At 50.7% G+C, this 14,306-nt stretch overlaps 2 protein-coding genes and 1 long non-coding RNA gene across 3 annotated transcripts in view; 1 reads left to right on the top strand and 2 right to left on the bottom strand.

Annotated features, from left to right (window-relative positions):
- Positions 1-71: 71 nt before the first annotated feature.
- Positions 72-10,594, top strand: LOC120506963 (E3 ubiquitin-protein ligase RNF115-like). The gene is given in 11 exon segments (XM_039719103.1): positions 72-154; positions 156-319; positions 322-407; positions 2,120-2,178; positions 2,798-2,849; positions 4,666-4,892; positions 5,803-5,874; positions 5,976-6,048; positions 6,126-6,317; positions 6,544-6,633; positions 9,495-10,594. Coding segments are annotated over 11 exon segments (1,224 nt in total). The 3' UTR covers positions 9,621-10,594.
- Positions 10,595-11,802: 1,208 nt separating this feature from the next.
- The window catches only part of ITGA10 (integrin subunit alpha 10), a 19,642-nt gene continuing 17,138 nt past the window's right edge, over positions 11,803-14,306 (bottom strand). The window contains exons 18-23 of the mRNA XM_039719106.1: positions 13,454-13,538; positions 13,172-13,285; positions 13,016-13,099; positions 12,200-12,285; positions 11,980-12,121; positions 11,803-11,868 (exon numbers count right to left, since the gene is read on the bottom strand). Coding sequence (XP_039575040.1) covers positions 11,803-11,868; positions 11,980-12,121; positions 12,200-12,285; positions 13,016-13,099; positions 13,172-13,285; positions 13,454-13,538 — 577 coding nt within the window. The remainder of the gene's footprint in view (positions 11,869-11,979; positions 12,122-12,199; positions 12,286-13,015; positions 13,100-13,171; positions 13,286-13,453; positions 13,539-14,306) is intronic.
- LOC120506966 lies at positions 13,005-13,553 on the bottom strand. The gene is made up of 3 exons (XR_005628653.1): positions 13,454-13,553; positions 13,172-13,285; positions 13,005-13,099 (listed from the first exon to the last, which is right to left on the bottom strand). It is a non-coding gene; the product is annotated as an uncharacterized LOC120506966 (long non-coding RNA).

Below are 14,306 nucleotides of genomic sequence, written 5' to 3'. Positions count from 1 at the left end.
TGTCCCGGCGCTCCCGGTGCTCCCCGCCGCCCTCAGCGCCCGGCGCGGCCTAGGCCGCCATCACCGCCGCCATGACAACGGCCCCGCGCCGCCTCCACTTCCTGTTGCGTCACTTCCGCTGCCGCCACCCGGCGCGGCTAGGCTGCCAATGGGAGGCTCCCACCAGGGGGCGCCACGCCGCGGCGCGCCCCGCTGGGGCCGCTCTATCCCGCCCGCCCGCGCTTTGTAGAATGGGCGCGGAGCAGACGAGTTCGCCGGAAGCGCGGCGCCGCTCTGCGCCGCGCTCGCTGCTCCGGGAGGAGTGACGGCAGCGGCGGCGCTGAGGGAAGATGGCGGAGGCGGCGGCGGTGCAGCAGCACCGGTTCTTTTGCCACAGCTGCAAGGGCGAGGTCAGCCCCAAGCTGCCGGTGAGCCCCGGGAAGGGAGGCTCGGAGAGGGGCAGCCCCGAGCGGGGAGGGCCGGGGGGAGCGGCCCGGGGCGGGGGCAGGGGTGATGCCCCAATGGCTCCCCTGAGGGAGGGGGACCTGCAGCCCCCGGAGCTGTTCCCACACGGAGCAGGAGATTCCCTGAGGAATGTCCTGTTCCCGATGGAAGGGGATCATTCCGTAACCCCCGTTCCGTTCCCGTCCCGCTCTGCTCGGCCGGTGGAGAGGGGATTGTCCATTCTGCTGAATTATCCCGGGCAAAATCCAGGGAGTTGTCCCAGAGAAAATCAAGGGAATTATCGCAGTTCCTGGGAATAATCCAGGGAGTTATCCTGGGGAAAATCCAGGGAATTGTCCCAATTCCTGAGAATAATCCCTGGAAATATCTCAGGGAAAATCCAGGGAATTATCCCAGGTCCTGGGTATATCCCAAGGAAAATCCAGGGAATTATCCCAGAGAAAATCCAGGGAATTATCCCAAGGAAAATCCAGAAAATTATCCCAATTCCTGGGAATAATCCCTGGAAATATCTCAGGGAAAATCCACGGAATTATCCTGGGGAAAATCAAGGGAATTATCCCAGTGAAAATGAAGGGAATTTTCCCAGTTCCTGGGAATGATCCAGGGAAATATCCCAAGGAAAATCCAGGGAATGATCCCAAGGAAAATCCAGGGAATGATCCCAAGGAAAATCCAGGGAATGATCCCAAGGAAAATCCAGGGAATTGTCCCAAGGAAAATCCAGGGATCTGCAGGATCCCACCCGCCATCTGCTCCCTTCCCTCCCTGCAGAGTTCTTTATCCCCAATTCCATTTTTATCTCTCTCCAGCTACTGGGTGCCAAGCTGAGACTTTCCATATGGACTCCAGCAGCAAAAATAGTCCAAAAATAAAAATATCCCAACGCTTCCAGGGATGCATCAGCACCCACCTGCTGCTGGTGGTGGGAAAATTTCATCCAACCCCCAAAAAAAAATGATCCAAAAATTCAAAAGTCTCCTCCAGGATTTGGATTGGGAGGAGCTGCCACAAAACGCACGCTGAAAATTTGGATTATTGCAATAAAAAGTCTTGGATGCTCCCAGTTCCTGGGATGTGGGGAGGGAAGATCCATGAGAAGCTTTTTTTGGGGTTTTTTTGGGGTTTTTTTTTCTTCAGTCTGGGATAAAACTGGGAATGGGAATAGGGAAGATTTTTCTTCTTGGAAGGAATTTTGTTCCTGGCCTCTGCATTCAATTTTCCTGTCTGCTGCCCAAATTTCAGGGGATTTTCTGATTTTTTTTCAGATTTTTTTTCAGATTTTTTTCAGATTTTTTTCAGATTTTTTTTCAGACTTTTTTCAGATTTTTTTCAGATTTTTTTCAGATTTTTTTCTGATTTTTTCTGATTTTTTCTGATTTTTTTCTGATTTTTTTTCTGATTTTTTCTGATTTTTTTCAGACTTTTTCTGATTTTTTTTCAGATTTTTTTCTGATTTTTTTCTGATTTTTTTCTGATTTTTTTCAGGTTTTTTCTGATTTTTTTCTGATTTTTTTTTCAGATTTTTTCTGATTTTTTTCAGATTTTTTTCAGGTTTTTTGCTGTTGTTTTGAGCTCTGTGGTATCTAGGATCAGGAATTTTCCTGAAGGGGAAGATTTTTCTTTAGAATTTCCAAGCTTTTGGGTTTAATTTCCACTCTTTTTGTCTTCCCAGGAGTACACCTGCCCTCGCTGCGAGTCTGGCTTCATCGAGGAAGTCACTGATGATTCCAGGTACCAGAAAATCCAGGGATATTCCATTTATAACAGGGAGATTCCATGTGAAAAATGCTATTTTTGCTCTTTTTTTCATCTATTTTTCCTCTTTTTTCTTTTACAAAAACAACAAAAAAAATCTTTTTTTTGTCTTCTTGATATTTTTATCGTTTTTGGGTTTTTTTTTCCCTTCTTGATTTTTTTCTTACCATTTTTAGTATTTAGAAATTAAAAAACCTGTGGGTTTTTTTTCCTAAAGAAAATAAAATTATTAGTATTTTTTAGTATTTAGGGGAAAAAATCCCTTTTCATTATTTTTGGTCCTTGCCCTTTTTCTTTTAAACTTTTTTGGTCTTTTTTCCCCCTTTTTAATATTTTTCTTACTATTTTTAATATTTAGGGGAAAAAAAATCCCTTTTCATTATTTTTTGTGTTTGCCCTTTTTTAACATTTTTAATCAATTTTTCCCCTTTTTCTTTTTTTTTTTTAATTATCCTTTTTAATATTTATGGAAAGAAAAAAAAAACCTTTTACTATTTTTTTTAACCTTTTTCCCTCTATTTTTTAACCCTTTCTGGGGATATTTCAGGGGGAATTTTAGGAATAATCCCTGCCCTCACTTTCCTCCTTTTCCCAGTTTTTTTGACAGCAATTCCCTGGACGACAGCCCCTCCTCTCAGTTCTCAGAGGTGAGTTTTCCCTTTTTTTCCCTCTTTTCCTGAGAATTTCCAGGATTTGGGGGAGTTTTTCTCCCCCAGATTGGCATTTGAGAGGAAGATGAGGATTCAGGGAAGAGCCTTGCCCTGGTGCTGGCAGATCCTGGGAATTTTTGGGATGCTCAGCCAGGTGTGGAGTCTCTCCCTGCTCCCAAATTTTCCAGAATTTTTCCATTTTAAAATCTGAATTTGTAGGGAATCCACTCAATCCTGAGCCAAAAATGGGGTCACCAAACAGTCGGAATTCCAAGCTGGATCCTTCCTTCCCTGCTCCAGGCATCCCTGGGTCCCTCCCCCTCTTCTTCTGGGTCCATTTCTCCAAAATATTGCTTGGAGATCAGTTTGTGTCCCGGAAATTCCTGACTTTCAGAGAGATCCAGTGGGGAAGGGCTGAGAATCCAGTGGGGAAAGGGCTGATCCTCTGGAATTCCAGGGGGAAAGGGCTGGGAATCCAGGGGGAAAAAGCTGATCCTCTGGAATTCCAGTAGGAAAAGGGCTGATCCTGTGGGAATCCAGTGGGAAAAACTGATCCACTGTGAATCCAGTGGGAAAAGGGCTGATCCTGTGGGAATCCAGTGGGAAAAGGGCTGATCCTCTGGAATTCCAGTGGGAAAAGGGCTGGGAATCCAGTGGGAAAAGGGCTGATTATCTGGAATTCCAGGGGGAAAAGGGCTGATCCTCTGGAAATCTAATGGGAAAAGCATTGATCCTCTGGAATTCCAGGGGGTTATGGGCTGATCCTTTGGGGATCCAGTGGGAAAGTGCTGATCCTCTGGAATTCCAGGGGGAAAAGGGCTGATCCTCTGGAATTCCAGTGGGAAAAGGGCTGGGAATCCAGTGGGAAAAGGGCTGATTATCTGGAATTCCAGGGGGAAAAGGGCTGGGAATCCAGGGAGAAAAAGCTGATCCTCTGGAATTCCAGTGGGAAAAGGGCTGATCCTCTGGAATTCCAGGGGGAAAAGGGCTGGGAATCCATTTGGAAAGGGCTGATCCTCTGGAATTCCAGTGGGAAAGGGCTGATCCTCTGGAATTCCAGGGGGAAAAGGGCTGGGAATCCAGTGGCAAAGGGCTGATCCTCTGGAATTCCAGGGGGAAAAGGGCTGGGAATCCAGTGGGAAAAGGGCTGATCCTCTTGAAATCTTCTAGGAAAGGGCTGATCCTCTGGAAATCCAGTTGGAAAAGGGTTGATCCTTTGGAATTCCAGTGGGGAAAGGGCTGATCCTCTGGAATTCCAGTGGGAAAAGGGCTGGGAATCCATTTGAAAAGGGCTGATCCTCTGGAATTCCAGGGGGAAAGGATTGATCCTTTGGGATTCCAGTGGGAAAGGGCTGATCCTCTGGAATTCCAGGGGGAAAGGATTGATCCTCTGGAATTCCAGGGGGAAAAGGGCTGGGAATCCATTTGAAAAGGGCTGATCCTCTGGAATTCCAGGGGGAAAGGATTGATCCTTTGGGATTCCAGTGGGAAAGGGCTGATCCTCTGGAATTCCAGGGGGAAAGGATTGATCCTCTGGAATTCCAGGGGGAAAAGGGCTGGGAATCCATTTGAAAAGGGCTGATCCTCTGGAATTCCAGGGGAATTTCCTTCAGGAAAAGGCTGCCCCATATCCCAACCCTCAGATTGTATCCAGGTAGGAACCCCTGGCTCCTCCCCCCGCCCGCAGCCCCTCCCAACGACATCACAGAATTTCATCAGCCACGCCGCGACACTCAATTAACAGAGTGAATAATTAATTACAGACCAGACCAACCACCCAATTAACACCGGCTAATTACCCCGCCTCTAACAGCTCTGGGACCACCTGGACCACGCCATGTTCTTCCCGGATTTCCGGCCCTTCCTGAGCGGCGCCTCCCTGGACGCCGAGGGCAGGGACGTGGAGCGGGGTCCCCCGGCCGAGCTTTGGGGTCCCCCGGCCGAGCTTTGGGGTCCCGGCCGCCCCCCACGGCTGCCCGTGGCCCGCAGGTACCGGGCACGGGGCAGCTCCCGGCCCGAGCGCTCGCCCGCCATCGAGGGGTGAGCCGGAGGGGCGGGGGGCAGCGGGGAAATGGGGTGGGAAAGGGGTTTGGGGGCTGGGGAGGGGGTTTGGGGTTTGGGAAGGGGGTTTTGGGGTTTGGAAAAAATCCGGGTTTGGGAAAACTGGTTTTGGAACGGGGTTTTTGGGGTTTGGGAAAATTGGGGTTGGAAAGGGGTTTTGGGGTTTGGGAAGGGGTTTTTGGGGTTTACTAAAAGGTTTGTGGGGTGGGGGGTTGAGGGGGAGATTTGGGGTAAGAAACGTCGGGCTGGGAATGTTGTGGGGTGGGGCAGGTGTTGGTGGGAGGGGAGCGGAGTTGAAAATAAATGTAGAAATTCAAGTGAGCTTAGGGGTAAATTTAGAAATGAGAAATTAATTTAGAAATTAGGGATAAGTTTAGAAATTAAGAGTAAGTTTAGAAATTAGAAATAAATTTAGAAATAAATAAGTTTAGAAATTAGGAATAAGTTTAGAAATTAGAAATAAGCTTAGAAATTAGGAATAAGTTTAGAAATTAGAAATAAATTTAGAAATAAATAAGTAAATTAGAAATAAATTCAGAAATTAGAAGTGATTTTAGAAATAAATTTAGAAGTTAGAAATTGGGTTTTGATTGTGATGGGCATGAACTACAACCCTTCCATTGCCTCACTTTCACCTTTGAAAACAAAATAAAAGTTTTGGAATAAAAGTTTTTGCCAACCCCTCTCAGTTACCCCTCCCGGGTCAGGAAAAGGGAATTGTCCAACTCTGCCTGCTTGGAATTCACCCAGGGATTGTCCCAGCATGAACCACTCACCCCCAGAGCAGCAATTCCTGCTTTTCCTTCCCTTTTTTTTCCCCTCCCACCATTTATTCCCTCCTTTAACTCCTTTTTCCATCTTTTTTTTCCTCCCCTGCCTCGTTCCCCAGGATAATCCAGCAGATCTTCGCCGGCTTTTTTGCCAACTCCGCCATTCCTGGCTCCCAGCACCCCTTCTCCTGGTGGGTACCACCCCCCAGCCCACCCCAGTGAGCCGTGCCCGCTCTGGGAATCCGGGAATTTGGGGAATTTTTGGGAATTTTTGGGAATTTCCCCTTGGCAGGAGCGGGATGCTGCACTCCAGCCCCGGCGATTACGCGTGGGGACAGAGCGGCCTGGACGCCATCGTCACCCAGGTGAGGGGCAGCCGTGCCAGGGGGGCAGCTCCAGGGGCACCCGCCCCCTCCTGAGCGTGGCATTGTCCTCTGCACAGCTCCTGGGACAGCTGGAGAACACGGGGCCGCCCCCAGCAGACAAGGAGAGGATCTCCTCGCTGCCCACCGTGCCCGTGACGCAGGAGCAAGTCGGTGGGTGGCTGCCAAACCCACAGCCGGGGCACTGGGGTCCAGTTTGGCACCCTGAGGTCCCTCCTTGGCACCCTGAGCTCCCTCCTTGTCACCTTGAGGTCCCTCCTTGGCACCCTGAGCTCCCTTTGTCACCCTGAGCTCCTTTTGTCACCCTGAGCTCCCTCCTTGGCACCCTGAGCTCCTTTTGTCACCCTGAGCTCCCTCCTTGTCACCCTGAGTTCCCTCCTTGTCACCCTGAGGTCCCTTTGTCACCCTGAGCTCCCACTGACACCCTGAGCTCCTTTGTCACCCTGAGCTCTCCCTTTGGCATTGTCCTCTGCACAGCTCCTGGGACAGCTGGAGAACACGGGGCCGCCCCCAGCAGACAAGGAGAGGATCTCCTCGCTGCCCACCGTGCCCGTGACGCAGGAGCAAGTCGGTGGGTGGCTGCCAAACCCACAGCCGGGGCACTGGGGTCCAGTTTGGCACCCTGAGGTCCCTCCTTGGCACCCTGAGCTCCCTCCTTGTCACCTTGAGGTCCCTCCTTGGCACCCTGAGCTCCCTTTGTCACCCTGAGCTCCCTTTGGCACCCTGAGCTCTCTCTGACACCCTGCACCGTTCTCCAGAGTCTTTGGGGAGTCCTAAAATGTGCCATTCTGACTCTTCCCCTCCCCATGAGGATAATTTCCCCCTCCCTACAATGATTTTCCCCTTCCCACGATGATTTTCCTGTCCCCATGATTTTCCCATGATGTTTTCTTTCCCCTCCCCATGATGATTTCCCCCTCCCCATGATGATTTTTTTCCCCTCCCCACAATGATTTTCCCCTCCCCATTATGTTTTTTTTTCCCTTCTCATGATGATTTCCCCTCTCCATGATGTTTTTTTTCCCCTCCCCATGTTTTTTTTCCCCTCCCCACTATGATTTCCCCCATCCCATGATGATTTTCCCCTCCCCACGATGATTTTCCCATCCCTATTATGTTTTTTTCCCCTCCCCATGTTTTTTTTCCCCTCCCCACAATGATTTCCCCCTCCCCACGATGATTTTCCTGTCCCCATGATTTTCCCATGATGTTTTTTTCCCCTCCCAATGATGATTTCCCCCTCCCCACAATGATTTTCCCCTCCCAAATCCCTGTTTGTGCTCTCAACCCCTCCTTCCCTCTCCGACCAGCTCTCCCCACCCTCTGCTCTGGAATTGCCATGGAAATCTGCCTGGGGGTGTCTCAGAGCAATCCTGGCTTTGCAATCAAAAATCCCATGAATTTTTCAGCCCAGGATCCCTCCCCTCCCGGAACCCAACTCCTCCATTGTGGTCAAAGCAGACAATTCCACCCAGGATATTTTTATCCTGTGGTTTTCCACACCCTCCTGTCCTCCTCTTTTCTGGGAAGCCAAGGAGCAGCTGGAGTTCCACGTGGCTGAGCCCACAGAGAGGCCAGAAATTGTGGAATTCTGGAATGTCCAAGGATCCCTGGGGTCACCAAAGGAGCTCAGGGGTTCCTTGATCCCTGTGGATTTTGTGTGGATGGATCATGGCAGGAATTCCTTGATTTCCTGATTCCCTGGGCAGGAATTCCTTGATCCCTGGCAGGAATTCCTTGATCCCTGGGTGCTCCATCCCCCGTGGATTTTGTGTGGATGGATCCTGGCAGGAATTCTTTGATTGATCCCTGTCAGGAATTCCTTGATCCCTGTCAGGATTCCCTTGATCCCTATCAGGATTCCCTTGATCCCTGGATGAGCTCATGTTCCCAGAGGATTTTGGATGGATGGATGATGGATGGATGGATCCTGGCAGGAATTCCTTGGTCCCTGTCAGAATTCCTTGATCCCTGTCAGGAATTCCTTGATCCCTGTCAGGAATTCCTTGATCCCTGTCAGGAATTATATAATATAATATAATATAATATAATATAATATAATATAATATAATGTAATATAATGTAATATAATGTAATATAATGTAATACATTTATTGGATGATGAGTTGTGCAATATTCAATTAACAAGCTACAAAATAAGCCTAACCCTAATTTTCTCTTTAGGGTCTTTTAAGGCCAAACTGTCCAATTAAGAATTGACACTTCAATTATTTTTATTTTTAACATAATAACTAGGTTAAAATGCAGACTTTTCTAATTTATTATTTATTTCTAATTAATTATTTCTAACTACTCAAGCTTACAAAGAAGAAGGTGAAAAACCAAGCCCGCAATGCAAACTTTTCTAATTAATTATTCCTTACTAATTAATTATTTCTAATTAATTATTTCTAACTATTCAAACTTACAAAGGTGAAAAACCAAGCCCACAATGCAGACTTTTCTAATTCATTATTTCTTTCTAATTCATTATTTCTAATGAATTATTTCTAATTCATTATTTCCAACTCCTCAAACTCATAAAGAAGAAAGTGAAAAACTTCCTAAAACTAAACTAATTGTCCTAAAATTTCTGCTTTGCCTTACAAATATTAAATATAAATATAAATTACTGCATTCCCAAACCTTAAACTCGAATTTTTCCGCCCCGATCTTCAGTGTTATGAAAAAAATTTGGAATTTTTCTCCACGCCTTAATATAATGTAATATAATGTAATATAATGTAATATAATGTAATACATTTATTGGATGATGAGTTGTGCAATATTCAATTAACAAGCTACAAAATAAGCCTAACCCTAATTTTCTCTTTAGGGTCTTTTAAGGCCAAACTGTCCAATTAAGAATTGACACTTCAATTATTTTTATTTTTAACATAATAACTAGGTTAAAATGCAGACTTTTCTAATTTATTATTTATTTCTAATTAATTATTTCTAACTACTCAAGCTTACAAAGAAGAAGGTGAAAAACCAAGCCCGCAATGCAAACTTTTCTAATTAATTATTCCTTACTAATTAATTATTTCTAACTATTCAAACTTACAAAGGTGAAAAACCAAGCCCACAATGCAGACTTTTCTAATTCATTATTTCTTTCTAATTCATTATTTCTAATTAATTATTTCTAATTAATTATTTCTAACTACTCAAACTCATAAAGAAGAAAGTGAAAAACTTCCTAAAACTAAACTAATTGTCCTAAAATTTCTGCTTTGCCTTACAAATATTAAATATAAATATAAATTACTGCATTCTCAAACCTTAAACTCGAATTTTTCCGCCCCGATCTTCAGTGTTATGAAAAAAATTTGGAATTTTTCTCCACGCCTTCAGCTCAAACATCACATTTCCTTGTTGGATCAGCACAGAAAATTTAAATTCTCAGCATTTTGGGGTAAAAACTTTGTGTTTCCCCACAGCACGACACGTGTCCCGTGTGCAGGAAGAGCCTGAAGGGGGAAGATTCCAGCAGGCAAATCCCAAACCCCGACTCCTCCGACAGCCCCGTGCAGGAGAGATGGACTTTCTGACCCTCCTGAAAAGTTCTGGAACGTTCCAGAAGCTTCCAGAGGCATCCCAGACTCGAGGTGTCCATTGAGAATTCCAACAAACCCCCCCCTTGGGTAGCAGGAATTTGGGGGCCCGCCCTGTGGGATTGCGGCACCGAGCGCTCTCCTCCCAGGAATTTCTCCTCCTGCTCCATGGAATTGCCTCGTTAGCCCTAAATTGGGGGATTTTTGGGAGTGATTTGGTTTCATTTTTTTGTAGCAGGAAAGGTTTGGTTGGTTTTTTTTTTTGGGTTTGGTTTTTTGATCCAAAGAGGGGCTCCCAGTCCCCCCCCTCGTCGCCTTCTCTGGGAAAAGGTTGGGGTAAAAAAAGGGGATTTTTGGGATCTTCCTGCACTCCAGGAGGTTGGAATTGCAGCCACGAGAGATTTTTATTGCCCCGTTTTGGGATGGAATCCTTGGGGGGTCTGTGAAATCATGGCAGGTGGGAGAAGGAAGGTTCTGGAAGCCTTCCTTAGGGGGGGTTGGACCCTCAGGAGTCCCCGGGAAAGGCTCTGGGGACGCCGTGGTATCAGGAATGCTCTGAGCAGGATTTTGGCTCATCCTGGACTGGTTTTGGGGTTGATTGGGGTTTTTTCTGACCCTTTTCCACGTTGCCTGTGGCCCCAGGTGTGTCCAAACCCCCCCACGAGTCATTCCAGGCAGGAATTCTGGACCACTCCCCCCACCATAACTTAAGGAAACTCTTTCTTTTTCCTGATTATTTGGTTGTTTTGAGAAGTTTTGGGGGTTTTGTTTCCCATTTCCTGTGACTTTTCCAGGTCTGAATCCTGGGATTTTCCTCATCCTCGTGGGATCCACTGGCTGCCCTTTGGGGGGACATTGTGACCCCCCTCCCACGTTCCCAAACCCCTTGGGCTCAGTGGTTCCACACCCACGTGGATTTAATTCCTGATTTTTCTTTGCTCTTCCGTCCAATAAAGGCCTTTCTCAATGAATTCCCATTCCCAAATCATCCTTGGAGCTGGGAAAGGGGGGCAGGAGCTTGGGAGGGGGCAGAAACGAGCTCAGAAAAAGCTTTTTTGGGAAGGAAAACCCCGATTTGCTCAGTTTGTCCCCAAGGGAGGGGATCCCAACACCTCCTGGACACTTTGTCCCTGTCCTCCCTCCCTGCCCTGGGACACCCCAATCCTAGGACAGGACTGGATCTACAAAATCAGGAAAATCCAGCTGGATTTATAAATTTATCCCAGTGCTTTTCTCTTCTCCAGCATTTCCAGCTCCCCTGGTGATGGGGATTTCTGGAGGGGGGTCAGAAATTTTCCTTTTTTCACTTCTTTCCCCCACTCATTTCCTGCTTCCACTTCTTCCCTCTTCCACATCCTACTGGAAATCAGGAATTCCAAGATTCCTGATCCTCAAAATCCTGGATTTGAGGCTGGATTTGAGGCTGGTTTTGAGGCTGGATTTGGCCTGGATTTGACCTGGTTTTGACCTGGATTTGAGCCTGGTTTTGACCTGGATTTGACCTGGCTTTGAGCCTGGTTTTGAGCCTGGTTTTGACCTGGTTTTGACCTGGTTTTGACCAGGATTTGAGCCTGGCTTTGACCTGGATTTGAGCCTGGCTTTGACCTGGACTTGACCTGGATTTGACCTGGATTTGACCAGGATTTGAGCCTGGTTTTGACCTGGCTTTGAGCCTGGATTTGACCAGGATTTGAGCCTGGCTTTGACCTGGATTTGACCAGGATTTGAGCCTGGCTTTGACCAGGATTTGAGCCTGGCTTTGACCAGGATTTGAGCCTGGCTTTGAGCCTGGCTTTGACCTGGCTTTGACCAGGATTTGACCTGGCTTTGAGCCTGGCTTTGACCTGGATTTGACCAGGATTTGAGCCTGGCTTTGACCTGGCTTTGAGCCGGGGCTGGGGTTTGCATCTCCCCCCTCCCTCTGTGTCCCCTCTGGGATCATTCCAGGTTTCCCCCTGGATGAAGGAACATTCCAGCTCCCAGAGTTCCCCAGGCTGGAGCTTTATTGCTGGAGCTGCTCCATCCCAGGCCGTTCCCACTTCTCCCACGCCCGGCTGTCCCCTGCTCCATCCTCGGGGGGCTCCAGCGTCTCCTCCTCGTCCCTCCACCCATCCCAAACCTTGGGACGGGGCCCAGAGGGTCACGGGGATGTCCTCGTGCCACCAGCAGAGCTGTCACCTCAGTGCTCTTCGTCCTCCTCCTCCTCCTCCTCCCGGGAGGGCTTCGGGTGGGAGAAGAATCCCAGCTGGGGGAGAGGAGGGATGGGAATGGGAATGGGAATGGGAAGACACTTTGGAGGGGTTCCTTAGGCACTTGGTGGGGCTCCCCAGGGATTTGGGCTCCCCCCAGGCTGTACCTGGAGCACGAGGCTGGAGAAGTGGAGGTTCCCAGGCAGGTGCAGCCACAGGCTGGCGTTGTAGGCGTTCTCCTGCCGGTTCTCCAGCTCCACCTCCACCAGCATCCTCCTCCGGCCCTTCCGCAGGATGTAGGGGCTCTGCCTGGAGGCCAGGGGGGTCACGGGGGGCTCTTGGGGTCCCAGGGACACCACGAGGACACGGGGGGGACACCAGGGGTACCTGGAGCCCACGATGTCCGTGGTGGCCTTGAGCACCAGGTCGGTGACGCACTCGTCGTCGTCGCCGCAGTCCTTGAAAAACGGGATCTGGAAGGAGCCAGGGGTGATCCGGGGGTGATCCCAGTGCCCAGGGGGTGATCCCAAAGTCTGGGGGTGATCCTGGTGCCGGGGGTGATCCCGGTGCCCAGGGGGTGATCCCAAAGTCTGGGGGTGATCCCAGGGTGATGCCAGTGCCCAGGGGTGATCCTGGGGTCCAGGGGTGTCCCCGGTGCCCAGGGGTGATCCCAGTGTGATCCCAGTGCCCAGGGGGTGATCCCAAAGTCTGGGAGTGATCCCCGTGCCCGGGGATGATCCCAGTGCCCGGGGGTGATCCCAGTGTGATCCCAAAGTCTGGGGGTGATCCTGGGTCTGGGGGTGATCCCAGTGCCCAGGGGTGATCCTGGTGCTGATCCCAGTGCCCAGGAGCAATCCTAGTGTGATCCCTGTTCCCAGGGGGTGATCCCAGTGTCTGGAGATGATCCCAAAGTCTGGGGGTGATCCCAGTGTGACCCCAGTGCCCAGGGGGAGATCCCAGTGCCCAGGGGTGATCCTGGTGCTGATCCCAGTGCCCGGGGGCAATCCCAGTGTGACCCCAGTGCCCAGGGGCGATCCCAGTATGATCCCAGTACCCGGGAGCGATCCCAGTGCTTGGGGGTAATCCCAGTATGATCCCAGTACCCGGGAGCAATCCCAGTGCCCAGGGGCAATCCCAGTATGATCCCAGTACCGGGGAGCCCCCCCAAACCCCCTGGCAGTTTTGGGGACCCCCCAGCCCTACCAGCCTCTCTGTTCTCAGCATCTCCTCGGGGGGCACCGGCACCACCGGGGCTCCTCTATCGGGGGGGTGCAGCCTGCAGGTGGCCTGGGGGGGGCACGGGGGGGGCTCAGAGGACACGGGGACCCCCAAAAGTCCCCCCGGTGTAACCAAACTCACGTTGTCAGGCAGCACCTCGGTGACAGCCAGCATGGTGGCCCCGGCGTGGCCCAGCGCGGGCAGGGCCATGTGCAGGGTCACGTTCTCCAGGGGGTAGCACCCCAAATTCTGCACCTGGATTGGGGTTTTTTTGGGGGGGGGGGTGAAGCAGGGCTGCCCCCCCCCCCGTGCCCATCATCATCATCATCATCACCATCTTTTGGGGGGGGTGAAGCAGGGCTGCCCCCCCCCCCGTGCCCATCATCATCATCACCATCACCATCCTCATCCTCATCTGCTCACCTTGACTGCGGTGCTGAACTCGGGGCCGGGGCTGGCGGTGAGGGGGGCCAGGGGGTGAAGCTCGTAGCGGTGCAGGGTGGTGGTGCTGGGGGGCACGGGGGGGTCACCCCACTCCCTGAGCCCCCCTCTGTGACCCCCCCACTCGGGGGGACCCCTTCCCTGACCCCCCCTCACTCTGCAGGTCGGTGTTTTTGGGGAGGGGGTGCACAGGGGGGTCACATCCATCACGGGTGTCCCCATCAGTGACCCCCCCCTCACTATGCAGGTCGGTGTTTTTTGGGGAGGGGGTGCACATGGGGTGTCACATCCATCATGGGTGTCCCCATCAGTGACCCCCCCCTCACTCTGCAGGTCGGTGTTTTTCGGGAGGGGGTGCACAGGGGGGTCACATCCATCACGGGTGTCCCCTTCTGTGACCCCCCCACTGTGCAGGGCGGTGTTTTTGGGGGGTACAGGGGGGGTCACATCCATGCTGGGGGTGTCCCCCCCTTCTGTGACCCCCCCACTGTGCAGGGCGGTGTTTTTGGGGGGTACAGGGGGGCTCAGATCCATGCTGGGGGTGTCCCCCCCTTCTTGACCCCCCACCTTTGTGACCCCCCCCTCACTCTGCAGGTTGGTGTTTTTTGGGGAGGGGGTGCACAGAGGGGTCACATCCATCACGGGTGTCCCCTTCTGTGACCCCCCCACTGTGCAGGTTGGTGTTTTTTGGGGAGGGGGTCACACGGGGGGGGGGTCACATCCCCTTTTGTGACACCCTCACACGCATGGGGGTCCCTTCCCTGACCCCCCCCCCACTCTGCAGGTCGGTGCCTTTTTTTGGGGGGTCACATTGGGGGGCTCACCCCACCCCCGT

The sequence above is a fragment of the Passer montanus genome, unplaced genomic scaffold (genome assembly GCF_014805655.1).
Source record: "Passer montanus isolate IOZ18808 unplaced genomic scaffold, ASM1480565v1 scaffold408, whole genome shotgun sequence".
NCBI lineage: Eukaryota > Metazoa > Chordata > Aves > Passeriformes > Passeridae > Passer > Passer montanus.
Note: the sequence above shows the minus strand (reverse complement) of the source record. Positions and strands in the feature narration are given on the sequence as shown.